We start from the raw sequence: 19053 nt of genomic DNA, 5'->3' as shown, positions 1-19053 counted from the left end.
GGGGGGAGGGTAGGGAGGACCACTTTGTCTCTGTTCAGTTGTGACAAAATATGGAAATCATTATGTGATTTTTCCCATCTATTAACAATAATAGCCTTGATTATCTCTTTAGAAATTCAGCAAAATCATAGTGTGTGAGGAAAATCTCTGTAATTACCGCTAACCATAGGTTTTGTCCAATCAATTAATAGTGCTTTGAAATTCTCTTTACTAGCAATAAATCAAGTATTAAGATTTAAAGTTCTCCTTTCACTCACTTTCTGCACCTGCTTGGTGTTAAGCTCCAAGCAGTATATTTTCATTTAATTATTTTAATTTTCTCAACATTTGTTTCTAGTATTTCCCACTGGGATAGCAGAAGCCTTGGCTCTGTTTTTGTTTTTTTTTTCCTACTTCATAATGTTTCCGTTTTAATTTAAATGCTGCATAAGTTCTTTCTAAAGAAGAATAAATAAAACTTTCAGAACACTTAGGAAGTAAATATTTTACCAACTAGGAAACGTCTTTTACATTCTGAGAATTTAATCTTGTTATGGAAGTTAGAAGTCATTTGGATGATTACTTGTCATAAAGATAAATTCATGTAATGTAAATCTTTTCAGATTGGCAAACACTGACATCTGACTTTTTCTCTCCTAAGCAACTGCTACTGAGCTTTTAAAAAAAAAACACACACACACAAATTCAGCACTTTTGAAATAAAAGAATAACGGGGTTTCATAAATGAGTAGGAATACTGTGGGTATATTCCTTTGTGGCTGCCCACCAAACGAAGTCAAAAACTTTTAGTTGTGGTGATTTTCTCCTCTCAGGAAGTTGAGTTCTTTCAGATTACTTGATATTCTGTAGTGCATAAAAACCACATCAGGATGATGCCACGAAAGTCACAGTGGTTTAGTTTAATTTACTTTTTAGTATTCAATAAAACTACACCAGTGCATATTTGTTGAATTATGACTTAAGAAATAAAACCTATAGGCCAGCCAAAAAAATAAACTAACCAGTGCTATTTCACTGAGCCATCTGGTTAATTGTCAGTGGAATATTAGAGACGAAGGTCTTGGGATGGTCTGCAAACCATGTTTTGGTGGTGTGGAAGATTGGAGAAGTACACGTGTGTGGATGGGTGGGCTTCAGAGCAAGAGCGCATGTGTGTGAGGATGTGCTCATGTGAGCGTGTGTGGAGGTGCGTGTGTGTTTTTAAAGTGGGAGAGTGGCAGCAGGTGGGACCTGGTGGCCAAACTTGCTGGAAATTTTGAGTTGGATCGATAGACAACATTTTTGATCGCCTGGCTTCAGCCTTCTCATGTTGCCCAGCCTTCAACCATACTTGACCTCCATCTTTGAGGATCCACGATTAGAATGAACTCTTAGGGAGCGACCTCACTTCTACCCTGAGCTGGGACTCATTAAACTGCCTCTTCTATTTGCTGGAATGAGCTGCCTCAAAAGGTATAAGCTGTGAAAGGCAAACCTCATGTTCAGTGAAGCATCTGGAGATGTTTAGCATCTGCCTCTAAGGTTTTAGTGCCTAATGAAAGCTTGACTTTACTGCTTAGATCTTAGGATGGAATATAATCTAAATTCTTCAGCACAAGTCTTTTGGCCGAGTCTTCTAAATCAATATTTCACGTGCTTTCATGGGCATTCGAGATTGTGTATGTGTGCACGCACACGTGTGTAAATCCATTACTGTTAGTCACGTAGGTTCTTTTTGTGAGTTTTTTTTAAGTGCGAAAATGTTGTGGGATATGTTGGTTAAACTAAATGGAACTTTTAAACCCAGCTTTCCTGAAAGGATGTGCATCTGTACTTGATTGGTTTTCTTCTTTGGGTCCTAATGCGCACTGTCCGTGATGGGTTAGTAAAGAGGTTGCATGTGTGTTACAGATGAGAACTCACATATGCAACCTCTTTATAAAGAGAGACACTGGATTTAGACAGATTCAAGGATGGTTAAAGCAACACACACACACACACACACACACACACACAACCTGGGTGTCAAAGGAAATCCCAGTCTTTCTTACTGTCAGATTAAAAGACGAAGTAGCACCCCAAAAGATGCATTTGAAGTGATAGATTGTGCCTCATACCACCTGGACATGGGCAGTGTACAACAGCTAAAATCAAAACCACTTGAATTCTGGCTCAGCTTTCTCCAGACAAGTACTTAAAATAGCTTAAATAACAGGATGCAAGGGGAGGGAAAACATTTCCTTTTAAGGATATGCATTCTTGGTGTGATTCAAACTTCTGCAGGAACACGGCTGTATAATGAGTTTATTTACTTTAAGGTTACTTGGGGGAGGGTGTTGAGAGAGTTAACTGGCATTTAAAATAATACTTGGTACAAAAGCATAATGGGGTTTCTTTTAAGACAGAATGCAGATGTGAACCTACATGTGTCATCAGAGAGAGACACACACACACACAGAGACAGAGTGACAGAGGGAATCTGTTGTTACAAACAGTTGGTTCCTTTCTGATGAAAGGCCTCTCGGGTGCAGCACTGGGAGCCTGTTAGTGATTTTTTTTTTTAAGTGTTGTGATTTTTCTTTAAAAAGAAGAACACTTGGTCAATGGACTGAATATTCAGCTCTTTACTTTCTGCGGGAACTTTGTTCAGTGGGGAGGTGTGTGGAGTTTCTTTTTTTCCTGCCGTTTGTTAATGTTGACTCCTACTGACCATATTTTCTGAACCCCAAAGTTGAGACTTGCTTGCACAGAAGCATTAAGAATGTTCTAGATAATCCAGGCTGTATGATAGTATCTACCTTATCAGGCGGTTGAAAATAGGAGTCTTCAAAATGCAGAACCTGTTCGACCCCATGCCAATGTGTAGTTAATGAAGATGTGGCAAATGAGCCAGAAAGGGCTTCCAGAATATTGGCAGCTTTAATGAGAAAATAGAGGGCTGCCATTATGCCAGAACGTTGTGATGTTTCCAGTTGTTAAAACTATTTTCAATCTAGGTCTGTGTTTTTTGGGTCAGTTTATTATTAAATTCTCATGTTTGTGTCAAAACTCTGAATAGAAAAAGATCAGCGCCAAAGCTCGTTTTGGGCTCCTGGTTAATAATGTCACTGATAAGATGGAAGCTTTCTAAAATGCCATTGTGCTATCTCATTTTCTGGCTTTCCAAAGCACAGCGTGTTAGATCTTTGATAATAGTTTAAGGATGTGTGTGTGTGTGTGTGTGTGTGTGTGTGTGTGTGTGTTTTGGCGGGGGGGGGGGATTGGAAATAAAATTAGCATAAAACTCTTTAAAAATAATTGCACCCTATTTTGTCTTTCAAGTACTTTTCCAGCTGGGAGATTTTGTAAAATTAATTGCAAGCTGCCTTTTTAGGCTCCCTCTGCCTTTTTATTGAAATTGAAATTGTTGTCTTCAAAAAGATATGATTTAGGAGTGCTAAGAAAGGCTGGCTATAATTTACTAGTACTGACACTAAAATGTCTTTGATTAGGGGAGGTAGTACGAGCTCGATCTGCTGATAAAATATGGTAAAATAGCAGAGTAGGTAAAACTTTTAAAATATGTAAAACTAGATGCATATGTTCAATGATTCTTTTCCCCTCTCGGGAGAGGTAGTGGATAGCTAGGTATTCCATTAAAAGCCACAGTTTCAAGTAAGAACCAGAGAGAGTCCCTCCGATTAATTTCTGTCTTTGGTATCTAGCTCAGTGCCTGCCACGGAGTAGGTGCTACGCTTGCTCTGGAGGTTGCCTTCCGCCAAACAAGTGCACGCGGTATTTCTTAATACAGACAAAGCAGGTTTCTACATTTAGAACAGGAGAACAAGCCATCACTGGTTGTCTACTTGGGTACTCCTCGGTGGGTGTGTTCACTTAGAAAACCAAATTACAGATCTGAAGGCCGCCGGGTGGGGACAGGATTAGAACAAAGGGAATGAGATTGAATGTTATTTAAGGGATATTTCTGTCGTTATGGTTTCCTGGTGAATTGCCATTCGGTCTTTTAGTGCTATTTCTGTATTTTTTTTCCTTATTGTTTGTTTAATTCTGTTTTTAAAATGCTTGTTAGATTAGAGAATTCTTTTCCTGGTTAATACCTGAGAATCAATGGTCCTACAAAAATTGTTTTTTTCCCCATCGCTTGTTATATGCAAGGTACTGGGCCACGTATTGGGGTGGAGATCAAAAGATTCAGAAGAGTCTTTGTCAAGAGTCTTGCAACCTAATAAGGAAGATTGCTGTGTACTGACCAAGTCTTCCTCCTCCAACCCCCTTTAAAATGATCCTGTCAGTTATTAACAACATCTGTTTATTACTACTCTTACTTCAAAATGGAGTTTCCACATGTGGTTATTTTATGTTAGTTATATTTTAGGATGGGTACTTCCTGGCATCTTTTAATCACATCAGTGAGCTGTCTTCTAATTAATGCCCAACAGAGGTTATTTCAGAGAGGGCTCATGCAAATGCTAATTCTCCCCATTGCCTACACCTCTATTCTACCTAAGGCTAATAAACTGCCAAATGGACTAGACTCTGGGCGCTGTGGTCAGTTTCATGTAGTTTTGAATTCACAGTTCTCCAATATTTATTTTAAAAATCTCTGCCTTCTGCTTCTGTTATATCACCGAGAATACAAAAAGAACAATTAAGCCCCTGTTCTATGCTATGTCAAAACTGGAGTCAATCACAGATTAAATTATGCTCAGATACGTCATTTCAGAAGTCAGGGTAAAGTAGAATACATTTAAAAATATTTTTTAAAGATTTATTAATTTGAGAGAGAGAGAGCATGAGTGGGAGGGGCAGAGGGAGAGGGAGAGAATCCTCAAGTAGACTCCATGCTGAGTGTGGAGCCCGACACAGGGCCCGATCCCAGGACCCTGAGATCATGACCTGAGTCAAAATCAAGAGCCAGCAGCTCAACCAACTAAGCCGTCCAGGCACCCCTTAAAAATATTTTTCTATCGGGACCCCTGGGTGGCTCAGTTGTTAAGCGTCTGCCTTCGGCTCAGGTCATGATCCCAGGGTCCTGGGATCGAGCCCCGCATCGGGCTCCCTGCTCCGCGGGAAGCTTGCTTCTCCCTCTCCTGCTTCCCCTGCTTGTGTTCCCTCTCTCGCTGTGTCTCTCTCTGTCAAATAAATAAATAAAATCTTTAAAAAAAAAAAATTAAAAAATATTTTTCTATCAGAAATTGCCAAGTGGACAAAGTTTTGATAGTGGCCAGGAATAAGCTATCTTTTCCTAAAAGATCGAAAAATGAAGAGATGTTATATTTTGATAATATGATATAGTAGTGATCAGAAAGTTATTACTATATATTTGTTTTTAATATGTATTATGATTGTACCACCAATATTTTTTAAAAGTGTGTGTGTGTGTGTGTGTGTGGTTTGTGAAGTCTTGGCTACTCAAATTTAGAATCAGAGTGTGTTAGAGTCAAAAAGGGAACTTGGAGATCATTTGATCCAAAGGACTTCTTTTACAGATGGGAAAATGAAGACCTAGAGAGGTGACTTATGCAAATCCTATATCACATTACTCCCACTTGTATCCCTTCAATTATGCTGTGTATCTTTCACTATGCCACACTTACACCCTAGTAACGAGCTCTATTTTAACTTTTCTTTTTTTGAGAGAGAGAGAGAGAGAGAGGGAAAGAAAGAGCAAGAATCTTAAGCAGGTTCCACGCCCAGCACGGAGTCCAATGTGGGGCTTGATCTCACAGCCCTGAGATCATGACCTGAGCTGAAATCAAGAGTCAGTCACTTAACCGACTAAGCCACACAGGCGCCCCTCTATTTTAACTTTTTTAAATAAAACGGGAGAAACAGATTGGTTTATGCATGGGAGGAGGTATATTTAAACTCAAGAATTTCATTCATCAAAAGTTGCTAAAATCCTGCCACGGTACCATGTGGATCACTTTGTTCTTTTTAGCAATTGCAGATGTTGTTGCTGGATTGATTTCTGCATATAAACACTTAACTAGTAAAGTGTTTGATGTATGGCCTTTTATTAATTCAAAGCAAAGAAAGTAAAGATGTGCCCTAGGGAAATTAAGTGCTCTTTGTCGAAGGAAATATTCGTGATTTTCAGAAGTTTGGGGTAGTTTGAGGATGATGTTTTAGAAGTATAGATACTCTAATCAGTAGGTTTAAATGTGCCAATTACATTTAAGAGTATATTTGTTTGACTCTAGAAGTACACTTCATTAAAATTAAATATAGAATTTCATCAGCCCTCAAAATATTGGGGAAATGATTTCATATAGGATATTTAATATTTTAATAGTTGACAAAAAATGGCTAATATGAATTACACTTAGATCACACTTAGAATAAGATCCATGGGGCCCCTGGGTGACTCAGTCGGTTAGTCATCTGCCTTCGGCTCAGGTCATGATCCAGGGTCAGTCTCCCTGCCCAGTGGAGAGCCTGCTTCCTCTCTCCTCCCCACTCTTGCTCTCTCTTGCTCTTTCTGTCCTCTGTCTCTCTCTCAAATAAATAAGTGGAATCTTAAAAAAAAAAAAAAGATTCAAAGTACTTTCCATGACCTGTAAGAGTATACGTGATCAGCTCCCTGGCCTCATCCCTTACTTTCTCCTTTGTTTACTCTGCTCAAGTCCTACTGGATCTTTGCTGTTCTGAAACCGTACCAGATACTCTTCCATATCACAGACTTTCCATTTGTTCTTTCCTCTACTTGAAATGTCTTCCCCCCAGATAGCCACACAATTCGCTCCCTTACCTCACGTAAGTCTTCATTCAAATATAACCTTGTCAAAGTGGCCATCCTCGACCACTGACATTTTGAGCTACGTAATTCTGTATCGCAGGAGGGGGTCATATGCATTGTAAGGTATTTGGCAAGGCTGCACACTGGATGCCAGGAGCATCCTCACACCATCCCTCACCCTGGCCCCCAGTCATGCAACCAAAAATGTCTCCTGACATTTCTGAAGGTTCCCTGGGGGGCAAAATAGCCCCCAGTCTGACCCCCCTTTTCCTGCTTTATTTTTCATCACAGCACTTATGTTATATTTCATTATATTATATTTTATAGTCCTACCTCACCTTATATGTTATTTGCTTAGTAGTTGTCATTAGAATGTGAGCTCGTGGAGAATGTGAGCTCGCAGACAGCAGGACTTCTCTTTTGTTGGTGGCAGCATCCCCAATTTCAAGAACAGTACCCAGTATCGTTTTAAAGTAACGTATCAAATAGATTAATTTCACAATACGTTTTCTTGAACAGTGCTGTGGTTATCTTGAGTCATTTCTCTATTGAGATTGTATCCTTTTATTGCAATAATTAAATTTATGTATGAAATTCAGTGGGGACCTAAAGAATAAAAGGCGTTGTTGAACAGTAGGTATTTGAAATTGCTGGTGAAAGTCCAGTTTTCTTTACTTAAAAAAATATGCCCAAGAGATTACAACCCTTAGGACGTTAGCCCTCTTTCCCAGTAAATTAACTTTTGGTCATTGATCACTTTCCCCCCCCCATTTTTAAAAGTTTCAGACTAAGCATCATCAGCACTACATCCTCCATTAGAACTGTCCTAGCACAAAAATAAAAAGGTTATTTATAGAGTCATGGTAAACATTTGCATTACTCAGGACTGCATTTATTTTTATGAACTCTATATTTGTCTTAGATTGATGTTTATTTACATTAGCTCTTGAAAAAAATGGCGCTGAAGATGGTAGCTTAATTTCAGGTGTGCTTTGTAATATAATCAGCATCAATTCATAAAATATTCTACCAGACTAATGGAAGAATGAGGGGCTTAAAAGTCCTAAATAGATACAGTAGAAACTGTTTTATACCATGGCGGTGTTTTATTGGTACATAGTCTATTAATTATTTCTTAAAAGTCCTGTCAGCTTCGTGACTGAATAATAATTTATTAGGCAACTCTACTTTGTTAGTATTAGGGATGCTATATTTAAGTGAAGCTACTTATACACTGTTTTTAAAATATAGGAAACATGATGTAAAACCATGCTCTTTCAGTTAAAATTTGTGTTTCCCTTTTAAACTACCTTAAATACCAAACACTAAGAAGAGCAAGCCCTGTATTCAGGCGAGCTTAGGAACTGAGTCTCAGATGAAGAAAAATGCTCTGATCATAAGAATACTCTAAGAGGCTAACTTATTTCTCCTAAATTTTTTTCCTTTTTTTTACCTGCTCTCCCTTTGTACAAAGATCTCAACAGCAACGGATTCATCTGTGACTATGAACTTCATGAGCTTTTCAAGGAAGCCAATATGCCATTACCAGGATATAAAGTGAGAGAAATTATTCAAAAACTCATGCTGGATGGTGACAGGAATAAAGATGGGAAGATAAGCTTCGATGAATTTGTTTATGTAAGTATGTGAAAATCCCCCATTAGTAGGAGTCATGACTGTTCCTTTGTCTAGCGGGATCTTATAGTAATAAGTCCTATGAAGTTCCTAAATGTATCATATTAGTACTGTTACAACTAATGAAATTTCTCTCATCCCACCAAATGTAGTTAGTTCTTTTAGCCGTTAGAGTATCTTAGCAAAGGAAGTGAGAAAAAGAACACTGACCGAATCAAAGCTAAAACACACTACTCGCTGTGAAAGGCGAACCATTTCCTCTGGGGCTTCATTAAAGGGCATTTTTCAAGGTGCTAAGTGCCATCCTGGAAGTGCTCTTTCCGTCTCCCTTGGTGTCTCCCTTGGGGAATAGGGTGCTCCCAGATGTTAATGCTACACCCTGACTCACAGTCTTGGAAGCTTCCTGAGTTGAACTTTCTGATTAAAAAGAGGTTTGCGACTCTCGCCTTAGTAGTATTTAACCGGACGGTTTTCTCTAGGATGATAATTTTGATAATTAAAAGTTAGAAGCATATCTTTTTAGTCCATTGGAGGAGGCATTTAAAATTTTCGTCCTCCTCTCTAGTATCATCAGATACTCCTCAAGGTTCGGGGCTGACTTAATTCTTCTACTTCCAAGCACCTGGTTCCATGCTCAGTGCCTAGAGAGCGTACGTGTGGCACTCCTTACTAAAGCCTGACCCCTTAGCTGCTAGTGAGCAAGGTGACCGGCGCCATTTTCAGTCCATGGCCATTGACAAAGAGTATTTGAGATATAGCAGTTGCCTCTTCTTCCCTCGAGATCTTATTGGTTTGATTTATTAATTTAAGGCAGAGTTTGGCTAGATCTAATTAGGCATTCCTTTTACTGTGTTGCAAACAGGTAATTAGTTGCCTTGTATTTATCACAAACTTCCCAGCACTCTTACCCTCCTTTTCCATGGTAACTGAGGCTCACTATAGCCAGTGAAATTCTGGTTTGTTCTATCCCATTAGAATTAACTCCTTTAGAACACTGTTAAGAGCTCCAGAAGCAAATTGACTAAATAATGATGTCTACAGAGCTGAGAGCCTTTGGCGGGGCGGGGAGGGCTGGTGTTTTAAAAATGTAGACATGTGTCGTAATTATAATGGTAGCGTTCTTGCCGGCTTCTTTTGAAATACTGATTTCCTCCCCACTGTTTCTGTCTTCAGTTATTGCCAAAGCCTTTTGTTTTGAATTCTGTGTTCAATAGTAAGTTGCAATTGACTTGCAGTATGAGCGCTCGCATGTCCTCTGATGTAAACGTGCCCCCCGTGGAACTGCATGTTGAATTGTGAATTTAAAGCAGCTTAGAGCAGTAGTTAACTATGATTGCTTATTTTTGAAATAATTTACTGCCCAGAATTTTTATCTACTAGAAAGAACGTACCTAAATCATTAAGATTTGCAGTGTGGCCACTATTATTAAGGACAAAATTATGGAAGTGTCTTTGAGAAAAATGATCTTAGGGAAAGATGGAATTTTGTAGATCTTGAAATGTTGCAGATTCTTCAGAGCTGTCCGGAGGCTTTTAAGGGAGCAGGTTTGATTACCTTAGTATATTCTTAAAAAGTAAATGATGTGCATACTAATTTTGGCATCACTAGGAATTTTTAAAAAATATTAATGAGGACATTTTAGGTTAAAATGTACAATTTTTAATTGGAAGGGATTGATATGTTTATACTCTTTTCAGGAATCCAGGCTTTTGTTTTTGATTTGAAAAATGAAAGAGTATAATTAAAGAAATTTGCAATAGGAAGGACGGTAAAATAACAGCCTGAAGTTTCAGAATGATAGCACCATGACTGCACCGAAAGATGGGTGTCTGGCCAAATGTCTGTCCACTTCCATCTGCTCTGTCACCAATGAGACAGCTTAAAAATTGTCAAAATATGGGTAGATTTTAGTCATCTGTGAAAAAGGAAGCGAGTTATTCCTCTCAGGTGTTAACATAAGGAAGTAGAAATAAACATGTTCTTGCATCTTGAGGTTTTTTTTTTATTTAAATTGCTGCATAAGAGGTGTTAATTGCAAAGCAGGCTACAGACAAAATCAGTTTATGTTAATTTTGGAGAAGAATATATATAGAGAGAGCGAGCCTAAATTATATGTAAACCTCAAATGTTAAAGTTAAATTTAATACCCTGATTTTGTTTCTTCTAAATATCTCAAAACGACATTACTGGATTTTTATACCTACAAGGTAATGGTGGGGGTTTTTTTTCCTGCATCTTTAAAAAGACTGGCGTGGCACTTTCTTTCAGCAGAGATGTCTGCATTAAACTCTTTTGTTTTCACAGTGAGAAATTTGCTCTTGCATAATGGCACTAAGTTGTTGACCTGTTTTAGGACTTTTGCTAATAGCACCGATCTCATCAGATTAAATCACTTCATATAAGTAAAGCACTTAGAACAGTGCCAGGCATATAGCAAATGCTATGTAGATGTTAGCTGTTGGAAGTAGTGATTAAAAAAAAAAAAAAAGGCAGTGTTCTTTTCCTATTATTACTAAGCTTGGGCCTACAACAGATTCCAAAAAAAAAAGGAAAAAATTCAAACGTACTACTTTGGAAACACTTTGGAAGCAAGCCTCAAACCTGGAAGCCTGTCAATATTTTGCAATTCTTTCTGAAATCTTTCCTTCCTCCTAAGTCATTATGCCTCTGGATTGCTTTCGTCTGGCCACTAGTCCTTCACGGAGCTAGAAAAGGTGACGAAACTTTAAAAAGGAATAAGAAACATATATATATACACATATATTCCATAAGATGTATAGAAGCGAGCAGTGTTGCCCGGAGTCTGTTCACGCATGACAAAGCCAGTCCTTCCGCCTTGAGGGAAAACAGCACGAAACAATGAGCTCATTAGTATCACAACGGGCAGCTTTGAAAAGATTCATTGAGAAGACTTTAGCACAGTAGTTGTCCTTGTGTTATCTCTGATTTCACAGAGTCTTGTTAAGCCAAGGGCTTCTACTCAAATAGCTTTATCATCCACTGGAGCAATTTCTTCCCTAACGTAGAAAATAAAATGCAAATTCTCCTGGGGTGAATCCATTGAAGATACATAAATCTTCAATTATCCCTTTAAATTTTTTTTTAATTAATCTAAGGAACAGAGGAAAATACCATGAACCTGAAAGTTTGAGCATGGCTGAAAACATTTATTTAAAAATATGTAAAAATATGTAAAAAACGAAGGTCATATAACCTTTGTAAGGCAATTAAAAATTAACTGATTTGATTGCAACTTTGCTTTCATTCCCAAGCATGAGCTTAACTAACTACAGTGAAGTAAGTAATTGCATTAGGATATTATACAGCATTCTTTTTTTTTTTACTTATTATTTGTATTATTCCTCTTTTCCATGCTGCATATAAATTTGCATTTATTTTTCAGCTGCGGTTGTGATCATGGAAACCAACCTAATTTCTAGACGCAAACGATCTTGAGGCAAAGATAGTCCTAGTAAAAAAATAAAATAACTTTTCATAGGTCATTTCTGAAGCAATAACATTTTGGATGCTTTTTTTTTTTGGTCATGCCAGTGATTTATGGTATGTCAGTCATGAGGGAAAGCACACATTTCAGATTTTAATTACTAGACAATGTCCAGCTAAATGAAGGGGAGTTCAGAATGAGGTAGAACAGTGAATATTGCGTTTTTACTGAGCAGACACATAGTTCTCAAAGAGGAGTTACGGGGACCAAATGCATCACAGTGAAGACTGCTATATTCGCTGGTCACCCTTTTGTTGCATAATCTTGGCTCAGAAGTTGAGGTAAACTGAATGAAATTAAAGTTGGTCTTAAAAAATCAGCGTACGTAAAAATAATTTCAGTCATTCAGAAATTGCTCAGAGCGCATGAGGAGTCAGCTCTACACTACGATACTTTACAGAGTCCGTATAATGGCCAGAAAGGAGGGAAAATGATTTCAGTATTTAGTTGGTTGTGTGCAATATTTGTGTGCAATATTTAGAGTAGTCTGTGTGTATGTGTCTATAGACATATACAGACATAGACACACACGCACACGTGCACACCCGTTCTAAAATTCTACCTCTGAAATTACAGGTGGAGCAGAAAAATCACAGCTGTGGAAATTGAGTAAGCTTGATTTTGTGGAACTGAACTACTCCGTATTTTCCTAAATAAAATTGGGTTTGTAAGTCCGAGGAAAGTCAGGATTTTGGAAAGGCAAGAGGAGAACTTGACTTCGCGAGAGGACCACCCACAACACCTATAACAACTTTTACACCAGTTACAGAAAGTCTTTCTCTCTGATTTGTATCAATGGATTAGTGGATTAATGATAAAAAAAAGGTTCCCGCCTGGGAAACCTAAATATAAAAAGGCCCTCCCTGCTTTTGGCCTGACGCCGCCATCTTGTGCAGGACACAGGGCTTGGTTAGTGGCGCATGGGGCTGGATTTCAAACTTCTCCTCGTGCCTGTTCTCATAGATACAACCTGAACTGCTACATATTGTCACCCTGGTCTATGAACTTAAACATGGGCTGCACCTCCTGAGATGTGCGTGTGCGTGTGCATGTGTGTGTGTACCTATCAGTAATGCCAAAGGCCTTTGACTCCTTTTCTGTTTGTTCAGCAACTCTTCCATTAGAGTCATACATGTCCTTCTGTAAGTCCACTTATATGTGGTAAACACCTTTTTTTTTTAAAGATTTTATTTATTTGAGAGCACGTGCGCGCATGTGGGGTTGGAGGGGGCAGAGGGAGAGGGAGAAAGAATCCCAAGCAGACGCCCTGCTGAGCATGGAGCCCTACACAGGGCTCAACCCTGAGATCATGACCTGAACTGAAATCAAGAGTCAGACGCTTAACTGACTGAGCCACCCAGGTGCCCCTTTTAAAGAAATTTTTATGAAGATGCTACATCTTGCTCTCATTTTACTGGAGGTGGCTACTTTAGCCATGTGCACTGGTAGATCAGAAACAAGTTTGGGCTTAGGTGAGTTCCAGTATTTAAAAATACATAGATAGTCCTGGGGCACCTGGGTGGCTCAGTCGGTTGGGCTTCCGACTCTGGATTTCAGCTCAGGTCAATCTCAGGGTCCTGGGATCCAGCCCCACCTCAGGCTCTGTGTTCAGCGGGGAGTCTACTTGAGGATTCTCTCTCCCTCTCCTTCTACCCCTCTCCCTGCCCCCCCGACTTGGGCGCTCTCTCTAAAATAAATAAATAAATCTTTAAAAAATAGAGAGAGAGAGATAGTCCTTTAGAATGTCCATTCAGTCAGGCAGTTGGGTAGGGTATGAAATTTGCTTTGTTACCACCTGCTCTTGTACAATTAGCATGTACAGGTTCATTTTGTTAGCCATGTTCTTCATTGTGACGAGAAGCTGGATTTCATAAACACTCAAACAAGACAGTCACTGAAAAGCCTCTTTTTTGTGTTTATTCTCCAGAGTTGTCTTTTTGCTGCCAACTTAACCCATTTTTTCACCTTAGTATTCTGTAAATTTTGATTGAACAAACTCTTACCATTGTACCCCCAAAAAAGGTTTTTTTTGGTTGAGTCATAAATTTTCATCTTTCTCTGCGCTAAGAACTGTAGTTAAAGAAGGGGGATCCTTCAGCCTTTTCTCTCCAGGGAACAAACAAAGCCTTACTTGTTGGTAGAAAATTAGCAGATTTACCTATGCCTTTGAACCACACTAGTTTTTGGCTTAAAGCGGATTCAATGCATGTGGCACTTAACGTTTTTGACAAGTGTGTGCAATTGACTATCTGGCTTCATTTTCAGTTGCAGTATTGTAGTATTTGCTTAGCATCTTAAAAACTCAAGCCCAGTTTTCCATCTCCTTTAAGACTCACCACCCATGTGGGAAAATGTAGGTGAGCAGAGTCTTTTTTTTTTTTTTAATTTTTTTATTGTTATGTTAATCCCCATACATTACATCATTAGTTTTAGATATAGTGATCCATGATTCATTGTTTGTGCATAACACCCAGTGCTCCGTGCAGAACGTGCCCTCTTCAATACCCATCACCAGGCTAACCCATCCTCCCACCCTCCTCCCCTCTAGAACCCTCAGTTTGTTTTTCAGAGTCCATTGTCTCTCATGGTTCTTCTCCCCCTCCGATTTCCCCCCCTTCATTCTTCCCTTCCTGCTACATTCTTCTTCTTTTTTTCTTTCTTAACATATATTGCATTATTTGTTTCAGAGGTACAGATCTGAGATTCAACAGTCTTGCACAATTCACAGCGCTTACCAGAACACATACCCTCCCCAGTGTCCATCACCCAGTCACCCCATCCCTCCCACCCCACCCCCCACTCCAGCAACCCTCAGTTTGTTTCCTGAGATTAGGTGAGCGGAGTCTTAAAGAAGATAGAAGGGCTTTATTTAAAACGTTGCGCCTGATTTAAAACGAATGGTGAATTAACAACGTATTTTCATTTGTAGATTTTCCAAGAGGTAAAAAGCAGTGACATTGCCAAAACCTTCCGCAAAGCAATCAACAGGAAAGAAGGGATTTGTGCTCTGGGAGGCACTTCCGAGCTGTCCAGTGAAGGAACGCAGCATTCTTACTCAGGTAATAGTACGCGTTTCACATGTGTTAACATTGCTTCCTAATTAAGAATACAGCAGAAGCCCATTGTGGCACGTATTTAGACCTGGGACTAATACTTGCCATAACGGCATTGTAAGTATTTATTGTATGGCTTTGTTAGCTTGCAAGACATATTATACAATATGAGCAATGATAGGCTTTATTATAGTAGAACTCTACAGGAATATAAGTAATAATTTTTAAAGAATTTGGTTACTAACTTCTCTAAGGATCAGTTAACCCTGCTCTCTATTTTTTTGTTGTTACTTCGTAATAGCCATGTTGTATTCAAGTATCTGGGTTTCCAAAGTGGAGAACCCCGTGTTTGTGACACATTAACTTTCAGCACTACTGTACAAATTATTTTAGGCTTTAGAGTCAACCTAGAGTGTGAACTAATTTCTTGTTATTCAACATGACTATAGAGGAAGAAAAATACGCTTTTGTTAACTGGATAAACAAAGCTTTGGAAAATGATCCCGACTGCAGACATGTTATACCCATGAACCCAAATACCGACGACCTGTTCAAAGCTGTTGGTGATGGAATTGTGCTTTGGTAAGATGTTGATTTTGTGTCCCGATTTCCTAAACAGCCTTCCACATAACTGATATATTGGTTTCTGGGTGCTCGACGGCTTCAGCTCGGGAAACAGTTAGAATTGAAAGTCGTCTGGGTGTGTCCAAGAAAGTACTACCAAGATACAAATCTAAAACTCACTCATTTAGACTGGGGACCGCTTTATAAGGAAGCTACCAGCTTCCAGTTTTTCTCGTCACTTGAGCAAGCAGAACATGACAACTTTGTTGGACTTAAGTATGTCAGTGTCTACTTATTTTTAAAGTACCATAGCTTCAAAATACAAAGAGAACCTCCTCTTCAGTTCTCACTCTCCAATTACTCATTTCTGAAAAATCTTGGCAGAAAGGATGTAAGATGATCAACACGTTGTCCGTTGATGGGCTAAGAGCATGCTCCACAATCAGTCTGCCTGGGTTCGTCTTCAGCCTCTGCCACTCAGGAGCTGTGTAAGACCAACTGAGCTGCAGTCAGGATATTCAAACCCCTTTGCATTTCACCTGCATCCACTATGATCCCCGTTAAAAAGCGTAAGATAGCCCGTTTCGTCCATGTATAGGCACTAAAGAAATAATTCCCCCATGTGTTTTAATACAGAGAGAGAATCACATGATGCTATTGATTTGATATTCAAATCTGACACAGGGGCGCCTGGGTGGCTCAGTCGGTTGAGCATCTGCCTTCAACCCAGGTCATGATCCCGGGGTCCTGGGATCGAGTCCCATGTCGCATCAGGCTCCCTGCTTTGTGAGAAATGTGCTTCTCCCTCTCCCTGTTTGTGCTCTCTCTCTCTCTCAAATAAATAAAATGTTAAAAAAAAATAAATCTGGGGGCGCCTGGGTGGCTCAGTCGTTAAGGGTCTGCCTTCGGCTCAGATCATGATCCCAGGGTCCTGGGATCGAGCCCCACATCGGGCTCCCTACTCGGCGGGAAGCCTGCTTCTCCCTCTCCCGCTCCCCCTGCTTGTGTTCCCTCTCTCGCTGTGTCTCTCTCTGTCAAATAAATAAATAAAATCTTTAAATAAATAAATAAATAAATAAATAAATAAATAAATAAATCTGGCATGGAAAGAAGCATGGTTTTCCCTGTGCAGAATCATATATTTTGGGGCAGTATTAGAAACACCTAAAATGTTAGCATCTAAGTCCAAATTTTACGAAATGAGATTCGTCCAAAGAAATCACAGATTCTAGTCTAATTAGTAGAACCTTTCTGTCACCACTGGATTAGCAGCACCAAATATCATGCCTGCTCATTTAGGCTCTCAACAAATACGGTGACTGAAAGAATCTCATGCTCAACAAATTTACCTCCTGTGAATAAATGGTCATTCTTATTTGTGAATTTTACAATCGAGAAGAGACACAATTTCCGTGTGGGATTTTATCTGTTTTTAAAATGTACTCAGTAAGGTTTTTTCAATATCCAAGTTATTCATTCTTATAAAATGATGGGAATATACAAAGAAATTAAAATGAGAAAGAATGCCCCAATCCCCAACATAGAAATACCCACCTACTGTAAACATTTTGGTCTTTTTTTCATGTGCATAGTTTTTTTGTTATCAACATGATAAAAGTCACATATTGCACTGAATTTTTCGGATTACATGCGAGATATGTCATGTGCCTTAAAACATTTGTGAATATTTACAGGCTCTTTAAAAGTAAACCAATTCCTTGCTTAATTTGTGTTTCAGTAAAATGATCAACCTTTCAGTTCCTGATACAATTGATGAAAGAGCAATCAACAAGAAGAAACTGACACCCTTCATCATTCAGGTACGCATTGATCTCCCTGCCCTTTTCCAGGAAACTGCCTTGTGAGGGCCTATTCTGTAGACCATCAGTTCTGCCCTTCGTATCTTCCCATTTAATTCCTATATTAACTCTTGAGTTTAGGACTATTATCCAAATTTGACAGGAGAGCTGGGACTCAGAAAGGCTCCTGAGCTTGCCCAGGGTTAATGTTGGAACTGAAGTTCAAATCCAGGTCTAGCTCCAAAGCCCTGTGTTCTTCTCATTACACCCTGTGTTCAAGCCTGCAGAAATAAGCAAAAATATTTAAGCTCTTAATTAATTAGCATGCTTAAGCAATGGAGCATTTTTCTTTTCCATCAAGTGAGTATTAGAGATAGCAAAATTCCCTCGGGCAAGAGCACCTCTTGGGATGTGGAGAATTCAGCTTCTAGAACTTTTTCAGATGCATGGAATAGACCTCTCATTTAGGCATTTTTAGAAATACAACGACTCAGGCACCTGGGTGGCTCAGTCGGTTAAGCGTCTGCCTTCGGCTCAGGTCATGATCCCGGGGTCCTGGGATCGAGTCCCACATCAGGCTCCCTGCTCAGTGGGGAGTCTGCCTCTCCCTTTCCCTCTGCTGGTCTCTCTCTCTCTCTCTGTCAAGTAAATGAATAAATAATCTTTAAAAAATATAGAAATACAATGACTCTTGGGGCACCCGGCTGGCTCAGTTGGTAGAAGATGTGACTCTTGATCTCGGGGTTGTAAGTTTGAGTCCCATGTCGGGTGTAAAGATTGCTTAAAAATAAAATCTTTAAAAAGAAAAAAAGAAATACGACCCTTAACCTGCATGGATATCCTGACTCTAGTCACTCGACCTTTTCCTTTTGTGACAACGTCCGTGTACTTCAAAAGAGACCAAATAAAAATACCAAGTTAACTTCCCACGGAATTCTGGAAAAGACAGTAACAATAATAAGGCTGAGATTTGTTTTAGCTATGCCTTTAACACCAAAGTCTGGAGTTTGTTGCCTGGAAATTGTTTTCTGTGGATCATGTGTGACTGAAATTAATTTCCTCGTTGAGCATGATTTTCAGTAAAGGGAGTAGACTCCTTAAAAACTGGGAAGGTCAAGAAGCAAATGTGTACATTGGCTGTCTTGCAGGAAAACTTAAACTTGGCACTGAACTCTGCTTCCGCCATTGGGTGTCACGTTGTGAACATCGGTGCCGAGGATTTGCGGGCTGGGAAACCGCATCTGGTTCTGGGACTGCTTTGGCAGATCATTAAGATTGGTTTGTTCGCTGACATTGAATTAAGCAGGAATGAAGGTAATGGAACACAGTCATTATTTTGAAAGTTGTTTATTGGGTATTTTTTCCTGGTCACGCAGACTGTCGTGCTTTCACTTAATTGTGGTGATTAGATGATAACTAGAATTAACAGAAGGTAATGCTATAGTGTTGTTCTGGAAAACAGTCTAATTACAACTTTTCTTCTTTAGTAGTAATTCACATTTGCCTGGTGCTTTAGAATTCATTTTGTAATAAAGACACAAAAGCGCAGAGTTTAAGGAACATTCCCAAGGTCCCCAGACTGGGTATCTTTTCTTTTCTAATCTGCCTGCACAACTACCGCCCCATCTTCACCCCCAGATTGAAGACCTCTTCAAACTAGTCTACCCCACCCTTGATGGTCACATATTTCCTGAACTTCTTACAGCATGGGGTTTCACATCACACCATGGATTTGTAGGATGTATAAGCACGCACAATATAATTGTCATGTGTCCTGG

The 19053-nt window shown here is 39.3% G+C and overlaps 1 protein-coding gene across 6 annotated transcripts in view; it reads left to right on the top strand.

Annotated features, from left to right (window-relative positions):
• The window catches only part of PLS3 (plastin 3), an 81705-nt gene that overhangs the window by 47268 nt on the left and 15384 nt on the right, over window positions 1–19053 (top strand). For all 6 annotated transcript variants that reach the window (XM_078065102.1, XM_078065101.1, XM_078065103.1 and 3 more), the window contains 5 exons: window positions 8193–8356; window positions 14789–14918; window positions 15362–15494; window positions 17215–17296; window positions 18424–18589. In XM_078065102.1, the coding sequence (XP_077921228.1) occupies window positions 8193–8356; window positions 14789–14918; window positions 15362–15494; window positions 17215–17296; window positions 18424–18589 (675 nt within the window). The remainder of the gene's footprint in view (window positions 1–8192; window positions 8357–14788; window positions 14919–15361; window positions 15495–17214; window positions 17297–18423; window positions 18590–19053) is intronic.

This window comes from Halichoerus grypus, chromosome X (genome assembly GCF_964656455.1).
Source record: "Halichoerus grypus chromosome X, mHalGry1.hap1.1, whole genome shotgun sequence".
NCBI classification, from domain to species: Eukaryota; Metazoa; Chordata; class Mammalia; order Carnivora; family Phocidae; genus Halichoerus; species Halichoerus grypus.
Note: the sequence above shows the minus strand (reverse complement) of the source record. Positions and strands in the feature narration are given on the sequence as shown.